Here is a 10,686-nt window from a genome sequence, read left to right as displayed (position 1 = left end):
TTGTCAGTCACCTGGCCATGCCCACCCAGTCACATGACCACCAAACCACACCTACCCATCATGTGACCAAGCCACGCCCATCCAGCAAGCCACGCCCAGCCAGTCATGTAACCAGTGAGCCACACCTGAGTTACATGACCAGCAAGCCATGCCCACCCAGTCACAAGACCAGTAAAACACACCCTCGAATTAGGCCACGTCCACAGAAATTTGAATCCCACCCCTGGGTGGAGGGCACCAAGGATGATTTTGTAGCACCTAGGGGACTGAAAAAGTCTGGGAACCACTGGTTTAATGGTTGTTTTATGTAGACTGTTAGTTACCTAACTGTCACAAATCTGGTAATAATCACATCTGGAGCTTTTTATGCAGTTACATTTTTTAAAAATGCATATAAAGGTAAGTAGAATATGTTGCACACCTACAGGGAAGAATGAACATATAATATTTGTGCAAAAGAATCAATATTTTTATTTAAAAAAACAAGCAAACCCAGCACTACTATATAAAAAAAGATTAGCATTAAAGAATCACTACCATTGAAAATTCTTCAAAATTTTATTTATAGAAACATCTAAACATATTGTCAAAATGATGCCAAAAAGCCAGTAAAGCCTGAATAGAAATCACAGCTAGTTTTAACTGCATCATTTTATCTTAAAACATACACTAAATTATGGTTCTGGGTATATACAAGCTACTTAAAATACAAAATGTAGCATTACCAGAATTTTAAAAAATATTGTACTGTATGATGAAAACTTTTTGAAATGGAGCTGTTCATTTTTCCACTTATGAATTTATCAAGTTAGATTATTCATAAGATTTTTCTGTATGAATCTAAGTACCAAGATTAAAAGATTGTTTGAAACACTAGTTTTGTCATTACTTTTACAAAGAAAGTAGAAAACAGTTATGTCACTATAATGTAAAAAAGATGTTTCACCTTATAAAATGTATTCCCTAGTCTATAAAAGTACTAACGGGACTACAAAATTAAGCATTATGTTAAGTTGTCTTTTGGTCATATGCAGCCAAATGGTAAACACATTGTTGTTCTTTTTTACAGCACAAACTATTTCAACAGATAGAATCTAAAGAAGTGGAATAAAGATGTAAAAACGTTTTTCTTCATGTCTATCTCCTCTATATTTTCTTTTGAATCCTTTTCTAGCATCTGGCACAACTTGTAATTAATGATCAAAGTACATATAAAGTGCTAAAAGTGCAAAAACAGAATTTTTCTTTCAAAAATGGGTTGTTTTGTATATGGCATGATGATTTCTAACAAAAATTGTTTCCACACGCTTGGGATTCTAGAAGGCGGCTGCAATATTGTAAATGGAATCTTATGTAGCTTCTGTATAGATTGATCCACACTGGTCATGTACAAGATACTTTTTAAAATGCTGGTGCTCCTCAATAAGTCACTGATTACAGGCATTGAGATTCTCCACCTGTTCAAAAGAGTAGCTTTGAAATAATACTGCCTCATCTTGAACAATCTTTACTCAATCTATAGTGTAAGTGAAACACATAGCTTAAGATCAAGTGTATCCAGAACCTGATGTGCAAAAAACATTTGAATCAAACACCTTTTTCTTTTTTCTAATGGCTGCTTTTTAAAAAAGAAAACCTTTAAAAATAACTGATTGTAAGAATGGGTTTGTGAAATGAAGAAATACTTTCTGCTATGACATCGATTGGGGTTGTTAATATTTGCTTTCATGTTTAAATCTTTGTAGTAGAATGCTAAGTAATCAGAACATGTGCATTCAGTTACTCAAGCAGTATCTGTTTTACATCAATTATGCAACAAATCATGTTGACCATAAAGAAAATAGCTTTTATACTGCTGGGTTAATAGTGGGATATGGCATTTTAAATTAATCTAGAATGAATTTTGGCAAAAGTAAAATAATTTCAAGCTATATGCATTTGCACTTAGGCACACAAGACTTTGACAATATCAAATTTCCTCAAAGACAAACTTTTAACAATACAAAATGAAATACTTTATTCCTCTTCCATTTAGAACGGTCTTCTGCGACATGCATCATAGTAACTAGTGGTATTAAAAGATGAAAACATATCCTGCTTAACAAAATGGACAAATTTCTCTAAAGGACACATCATTGTGCCAAAATGCTTGTTAAAATCCCGGCAGAAGGAAGTTTGGAATGTAACATCAACCCCATTGTAAAGGATACGAATAAAGTTTTTGTTATATTTCTTTTCATCTTTCCATAACTCAAAGACTAGTCTAGCAGCAAACCTTGGAAACTTGGCCCCAGTGATGCCTAAGGCACTAAGAACAGGTGACAATGTAACATCATGAGCAGAGTAAAGAACAAATAATTCTTCTTTCTTGCCTTCTGCAATCCTTAGCATACGATTGACTGTTTGGTTCAGGATTGGATGAGTGGCTAGAAGTGCATACAAATAATAATATTTCTTTTTTTGTCTCTCCTTTTCATCTTCAAGTTGATGTTTCTTGATAACTTTAAAGTGCTCGATGTCTATGCAACCATTCTTAGTACAGGGAAAGCTGGCATTATGGCAGAAATGACACAACATAGAATCAATGGGATTAGAAGCTCTTAACTGCCGAGTGGGAATGCCAACTATTCTGGCCATATCTGCATATGTCTTTTCCAAATCTATTTTTTTCACTCGGAGGCTATACTGGCGACGTTGTTCTTCCTCCAAGTAATGGTTTCTTCTCTGGCATTCACAGTGTCCAGAACAAAAAATTGTGCTCCATTGGTTCCTAAAATTAATTTTCTTCCAATCAAAATCTGGTAGAAAAGAATAGAGCAATGCTAGCCCACTTTGTAGAGTTCGACTCTTTCCAGTGGTCTCCAAATACAGGTGTTTACTTGTCCAATCAATTGGTAGCAAGTTATGCTTCTTTATATATATGTCACGTAACAATTGTCCATTTTGTAGGTGTTGTACAATTCCTTTAAAAAGAAAGAAACAAGGCTGAGCCTTCTTCCAAGTAAAATCTAAGAAACCTTAGCCCTGTGCTTATTTATTTATATTAGTTTACGGTTATATAAAACAGCATAAAACAAGGTTAATAATTTTATAACAATAAATCCTAAAGAGATATCAGATAAACATCAGAAGCCTCTTCTGTTACTGTTGCTAGCTCACTAGAAAAGGGGAAGCTTTTGCACATATTAGAATCCTCCTTAAATTATCAGAGGTGCTAGATGAGGCTTCAGATAAAGTGAAGCAAAGCAAAGCAATGCAGATGCTTCTTTTTTTAAAAAAAGTGGTATGCAACACTAATTTATGAGGAGATTTTAAACTCACATAGTATTTAAAGCATAGTATTTAAGTGCTAGAAACCAGGAAACTGTTCCAACCCCACCTTAGGCATAAAATCCAGCTGAGTGACTTTGGGACAGTCACTCTTTCTCAGCCCCACTTAGCTCATGGGGCTAGCTGTTGTAGAGAAAATAGGAGGAGGAAGGAGTATTAGGTACGTTTGCCATGTTTGATTACTTAAAAATTAGATAAAAATTAAATAAATAAATAGGCTGTGTGGAAAAATAAGATGTACTTAATCAGCATAAGTATAGTATTTGCCTGTCACTATTCCTCCCCCCAAAAACCCCATGAAAATTATTACACAGAAGTTATTTCCCATCAAATGAGCATGACCTATCACAACGTCTAAATAATGTATAAAAACATAATGTAGACCTATGTTTTTTGAGAATTTTCACAGAAAACTGAGAAATCCCCAGAAACCCCGATCAAGTAGAAAATTGATAGTATAACAATGGTAAATGAAGCCTTTTCATAACAAAAAGGCTGACTAGGCATTGTCGCTCAAAGGAAAGTCACTGAAACTAACTGACTTTCTTTGGCAGAATGACAGGCATGAACCAAATGGTCATGGTGGCTTTTTTGTTGTTGTTGTTGTTGTTGTTGTTTTTGTTGTTGAAGAATGCCACATTTGCCAGAAAACGCCTTCATGGTTGTGATCATCATTTTTGCCTTTTCCATTTACAATAATTGCTATGCACACTCTGGACTGCATTTGAATGAACCACTCATCCCTTAAGGCCATCTAGTTCTTGCAGAACCTTAGGGCATAGATTACCCTGGTATGTTCCTGTTTGCAGACTTATCAACAAAACTCCTACATAGTTTATTATAAAATGATTATCAAAACATCCAGAATGGTTTCTTTTTTCTTGTCTTATATAGCAGGATCCCCAACCTTTTCGACGCGCGGCCCGGTTCCGACATCAGCTGGGCGCCGGCCCGGTATCACAAGGTCAACTGGCTCCGCCATCTTTTATGACGAAAAGGCGCTTCCGGTGACGTCACCGAGCGCAGCTTCGCATAAAAAGATGGCGGCGCTAGCGCTTCTGGTGAGCTTTTTCGGCAGAAATGGCTTTCTACCCGAAAAGCTCACGAAGCGCTGGCGCCGCCATCTTTTATGACGAAACAGCGCTTCCGGTGAGCTTTCACCCGGAAAAGCTCACCAGAAGCGCTTTTTACCAAAAAGATGGCGGCGCCCAGCAACCCGGTAAGGCTTGTTCCGCGGCCCGGCACCGGTCCGCGGACCGGCGGTTGGGGACCCCTGTTATATAGAAACATTATTTTATTTTCCTTTCCCTCTTTTTAATTTGTCCTACTCTCCGTTCTGACTCTTCTGTTAAACTTCCTTTAAATTTTCTACATTTATTTCTTCCTCCCTTATAACAAAGGATGCAATTAACATTTATGTAGATTTTAGCAGAATCCAATATACCATTTCAACACAGGATGCATTGCATTAGCCATCATCAGAGGTAAAAACTCTTTTGAAATTTATGTAACACTAATTAATAAGCACCAAGCACCATAATTTATTATTCTAAAGAATAACAAAATGGGCCTGCTAGTTGCATAATCAAATAATCAGCACTTAGACATAAATAATATTTTAGGAACTATTGAAATACTAATTTAATTTGACAAACTATGAAGAAAAAATTTCAATTATATCATTTCTTCACAAATAATTACTACAGCAGTTTAGTTCTAAGGGCAATTCTGTTTAAAAAAAACAGTTCAGAAAAACACAAAGACTACTGACAGAGACCCAATGTCAACCCTGAAGATGACATATGTGTAGCCATATTTTATTGTAGCCTTTGTCTATTCTTTTCTTAGCTTTCTTCAGGTTTCTGCAAAAGGATTTAACAGTACTTCAGGCTCGCCACATTCTAACTGTTGAAAGGGGGGCTATAGAGATAAGGGAAAAATGTTATATCTGGTTGGCATTCCTTTCCTGTGGGAACACAGAAGGTGTATGCAGCTGGAAGAAGGTAGAGTTTGGAGTCATCGCACTGATGGACTGAGAAATGATTGGAGATTGTGACTTGGGGGGTGGGGTGCAGTTCTGAAACTTTTGCTTTTTACTGGGTGTAATTCCGGAGTCTGGCCAGACTCAGAATTACACCAAGACCTTGCCAATTTGATGTGTTCCTAATAAATAGATTTTAAAGAAAAATGGATGCCTTGGATTTTTATTCTGGGGACATATTACTTGGAACCTTGACACTCAAGTTCTAAGATCAATCCAAAATTTTCTGAGGCCCAAACAGCATAGTACAAAGGAGGACACACTAGTGCTTCATGTTTATTGTTTATGTATATTTATAACAAGTTCAGCTAGGGGAAAGGAGAGAAGTAATACTATTTGTAAACTGTAGTGCAGTGGTGGGATTCAATTTTTTTTACTACTGGTTCTGTGGACATGGCTTGATGGGCATGGCAGGGGAAGGATACTGTAAACTCTCTAGTCAGAAGTGGTATTTGCTGGTTCTCCGAACTACTCAAACTTTTCACTATCAGTTCTCCAGAACTGGTCAGAACCTGCTGAATACCACTTCTGCTGTAGTGCAAAAAAACAGCTCATTGTTTTAAAGAACTTTGCTAAGACTACAGTTGCATTCAAAATTAAGGGAACCTCACCAAAATCTTTAAAGCATGAAAATTTGTTTACTTTTCTTCTTAAATCCCTTTTTCCTTTAGCATTGTATTTTTATATTACAAACCAAACGGTAGGTTTGTCTTTTTATATATAACTATACCAGAAGCTTTTTCAACTGACCAGCCAAATACAAAATGGCTTAAAACAGGAACCATGCTCGTTTTAAAGAGTTATTCAGACAAGGGAGGAAAAATAAGAATTTCTTATAAAAACTATATTATGCTGTGGAAAGGATCGATATGCTCCCTGAAAAAGCATTTGAAATATTTGCAAAGTATTTTTAAAAACTCTAATTAAGAAAAAAATAAAAGCATCACCAGCACATTGATTTTTATTAGAAATGAATATAAACCAATTGTACGTAGTTACCTGTCTGTGTAAGCTCTCCCATTTCACACAGTGAATGGCTTGGGTAACGAGGCAAGCTGCTCAAAAATCCATCCATTTGGGCTTCTGATCCTTTAGACATATGGCTAATAAAATCTTCAAGCAATGGATGGGAAGGCTTTCTAAAAAAAGATTAAACAAAACAGCTATTTAAGGGTATGAAAGAAGCTGTAAATATTAATGGGTTTTAATTAAGCGTCTTCACAGAATTTCATGACACAAGCATACTTCCCACTCAGAAAAAAATACTCTTTATGAAAATGACATACAGAGCCATGTAGATGAACACTTGTGCCTGAAAATGTTGTGTTTTTGTGAGACAGCAAAAGAGACATAATAAAAGTCAACAGGTTAACCCTATGAATGTAATTAATACATATGGATTAATACACTTTCATTATCCCCATCAATCTAATATAGACATAACTCTATTAATACTATAAATAACTTTTTACTATTTCAGGTTTTGGACATTTTATTGTAATGAAATATGATCTATTTCATTCACTTTAAAGACTTTAATGTTTTTATTTTATTTAATATACTTTTTTTTAAAAAAGTAAACTTTATGTTTTAAAATAAAATAAGAAAATTTATATAGTTCTAGTGTTATACATTCCAAAAGTTAATCTCTTTTTTAAAATGAATTTAATTTCCATGTGATATTATTTTAATTTTTTGAAATTATAAGCACTTTAAATCAATCAATCTGGCATTTACTATCTTATCTGAATTTTTCAAAATACCTACTGTACACCACAAGGTGGTGCCAAACTGCTTTCATTTTAACTTCAGATATTATTACACATAATTACAATTTAAAACAAATTATTTACTTAACTGAAAAGTGGTTTCAGTTTGGCTTTATTACCAACTTAGCCAAGAACTCATGCAAAATGAAAATCCATAAAATATAACCATACAACATATTTTTAATAATACTCAAAACCATGTATGTTACCCTTACTACAATGGATTCTAGATGCTTAAAGAGAAGTATTTTGCAATTACATATGTCATCTTGGGCTCCTGGCAGCTAAAAATTAATACTTATAAAATGTGTCAGAGTTGCCATGGATATTCACTATTGCAGGAGGCAATAGTGAATAATATTTAACATATTATTTATTCATTTTGTTTATAGGTAACCCAGCTTTTAAATGTCCCTTTAGTTTTACAATTAAAAAATAAACCTAACCTATAAAAATATAAAGTAATATTATGGTACATGCATTGAAGAATATATGCCCTAATGATTCATTCTCCCCTGATTGATCTATGCAAAGCTTCTCTGTAGCTGAACAATTTCTTACTGTGTCTTCTAAGATAGCTGATAAAAGAGCATTCAAGCAGGCGGGAGAAAGCCCAGTGACACAAGCCCTCCTCAGTTTGCAACCATTCATTTAGTAATCCTCAAAGGTTACAACAGCATTGAAAAAGTGACTTATAACCAGGGGTGTCAAACTCGCAGCGTCATGTTGTTGTCAAGTGACGTATCGTGACTTTTTTTCCCCTTTGCTAAAACCACCATGGGCATGACTAGCACGTGACACATCCGGTCCACGGCCGGGAGTTTGACACCCCTGCTTATGACTGTCCCTATGGTCATATGATCACAATTCAGGTGCTTGGCAATGTATTTACAACAATTGCAGTATCATGACATCACATAATCATCATTTAAGACCTTTCCAGCTTTTGACAAGGTCACAGTGTGAAGCTGGATTCACTTAATGACTTCATGATTCACTTAACAATCTCAGTGATTCACGGAAATGACCATGACAAAAAGATCATAAAATCAGGTGTGACTCATTTAACAACTGCCTCACCTAGAACGGTAGTTCAGACCCATTTGTGATTGTAAGTCAAAGACTACCTATATTTAGAATATCACACAGCTTTAGATAATTTGCAGGGCAGTATCTTGAATGTTTGCTAACAGATCGATAAAACCTGATGGTCTGACCGGGTTCCTTTGTAATTCTATATCCCCAATCTACTACTTACGTCGCCACTTTGACTGTATTGTTGAAGCAAGGATCTTGGAAACTATTCACAGGAAAGGCCACAGGTGTGCAATTTGTTTATAACATTTCTCCACTACTTGAAACTATGGTATACCTGTCTGAAACAATACCTGTACAATCAGCACAGGGCCCCCCCAAGACTGTGTGCTTTCTCCACTTCTCTTCTCCCTATATACTAATGACTGCATCTCAAACGATCCATCTGTTAAAATACTGAAGTTTGCAGATGATACAACAGTGATTGGTCTCTTTTGATACAATGACGAATCCACATACAGACGGGAGGTTATACAACTTGCCTCATGGTGTAACCGGAACAATCTGGAACTGAACACACTTTAAAACCATAGAAATGGTGGTAGACTTTAGAAGCAACCCTCCCATACCACCACCTCTTACAATACTAGACAACACAGTATCAACAGTAGAGACCTTCACATTTCTAGGTTCTACTATATCACATGACCTAAAATGGACACCTAACATCAGAAACGTCATCAAAAAAGCACATAAAAGAATGTTCTTTATGCGCCAACTCAGAAAGCTCAAACTGCCCAAGGAGCTGCTGATACAGTTCTACAGAGGAATCATTGAGTCTATTATCTGCACCACTATAACTGTCTGGTTTGGTTCTGCAACCCAACAGAACAGACACAGACTTCAGAAAGTAATTAGGACTGCAGAAAAAACAATTACTACCAACCTGCCTTCAATTGAGGACCTGTATACTGCACGAGTCAAAAAGAGGGCTGTGAAAATATTTACAGACCCCTCACATCCTGGACATAAACAGTTTCAACTCCTACACTCAAAACGATGTTATAGAGCACTGCACACCAGAACAACTAGACACAAGAACAGTTTCTTCCCGAAAGCCATCACTCTGCTAAACAAATAATTCCCTCAACACTGTTCAACTATTATAAAGTCTATTAACTATTACTGTTAATCTTGTCATCACTCATCACCTATCCCCTCCCACTTGTGACTGTATGACTGTAACTTTGTCGCTTGTATACTTATGATTTATATTGACTGTTTCCTAGTATGATTTGATTGCTTATTGTACTCTATGACTATCATTAAGAGCTGTACCTTTTGCTTGATTCTTGACCCTTGACGAATGTATCTTTTCTTTTATGTATACTGAGAGTATTTACACCAAGACAAATTCCTTGTGTGTCCAGTCACACTTGGCCAATAAACTGTTCTATTCTATTCTATTCTATTCTATTCTATTCTATTCTATTCTATTCTATTCTATTCTATTCTAACCTCATGAACAGAGTGGAGCACCCATTTGGATATCTAGGAAAAAGCTCTTTAAAAGCTAACTTGTTTTGTTAGGCTGTTGGAAAAGGGCCCAATTTTACCCCATAAAAAGTTGAGGAAATTTGAAGCAAAAAGCTTAATTGCAGTAGGAATATAATTCCTTTTTTCCAGTGGAATTTTTAAAAAAAAAATTAAAAATTTTTTTAAAAAATCTGTCACAATTTTTGGAGAAACATAGTGTAATTGTCCCAAGTCATGTGATCACCTTTTGACAAGCAGAGTCAATGGAGAAACCAGAGTCACTTAACCACCATGTGGCTAACTTATCAACTGCAGTGATTCACTTAACAACTGTGACAAGAAAGTTTGCAAAATGGGGCAAAACCTACGTAACAAATGTCTCAGTTCAAAACAGAAATTTGGTGCTCAATTGTGGTCATAAGTCGAGGACTACCTGTATTTGAAATAAATAACTTGTCTGTTTTGTTGACTATATACTATTCCCCAAAATTAGGAATGGAACTAATGTAATGTAGTAATCCAATATATAAACGAGGTCCTTAGTGCAGTCAGCAATATCAAAAGCTGCTAACAGATCCAGATTAACAGTCACATTATCTCCTAGCTCTTAACAAAGTGATCCATACATGCAATCAAATTTAGCTTTGTCTCCAAACCAAGTCTAAGAATCAAGAAATATTCTGCACTTCATATCAAGCTCCATACACACAAGTAAAGTTGTAACTGCATTCTTACCTAGAAAAATGGCAGAGAGATAATTTGGAACAAATAGGAATCTAACAAACTTTCTTTTTGTGTTATTGTTTATACACAACATTTTAGAATTTGTTATGCATTTGTGTATAATTCATCACTTCTTGTAAGAATATTCTTCAATGCTCTTTATGAAATACCTATATGCTCACACAATCACATCCCGAGCCGCACCAACAGGCTGACAAACAGTTTCTACCCATTGACTGTCAGACTTCTGAA

General features: G+C 35.6%; 1 protein-coding gene across 1 annotated transcript in view; it reads right to left on the bottom strand.

The window, feature by feature from the left end:
* Window positions 1–549: 549 nt before the first annotated feature.
* Window positions 550–10,686, bottom strand: part of PXYLP1 (2-phosphoxylose phosphatase 1) — a 52,665-nt gene continuing 42,528 nt past the window's right edge. Inside the window, exons 5-6 of the mRNA XM_087965010.1 lie at window positions 6,371–6,510; window positions 550–2,963 (exon numbers count right to left, since the gene is read on the bottom strand). Of these exons, the coding sequence (XP_087821136.1) occupies window positions 2,032–2,963; window positions 6,371–6,510 (1,072 nt within the window). The 3' untranslated portion in view covers window positions 550–2,031. The remainder of the gene's footprint in view (window positions 2,964–6,370; window positions 6,511–10,686) is intronic.

This window comes from Notechis scutatus, chromosome 4 (assembly GCF_049901735.1).
Source record: "Notechis scutatus isolate UNSWTSFEM ecotype Mainland chromosome 4, rNotScu1.2, whole genome shotgun sequence".
Classification (NCBI taxonomy): domain Eukaryota; kingdom Metazoa; phylum Chordata; class Lepidosauria; order Squamata; family Elapidae; genus Notechis; species Notechis scutatus.
This window is presented reverse-complemented; position numbering and strand designations above follow the sequence as displayed.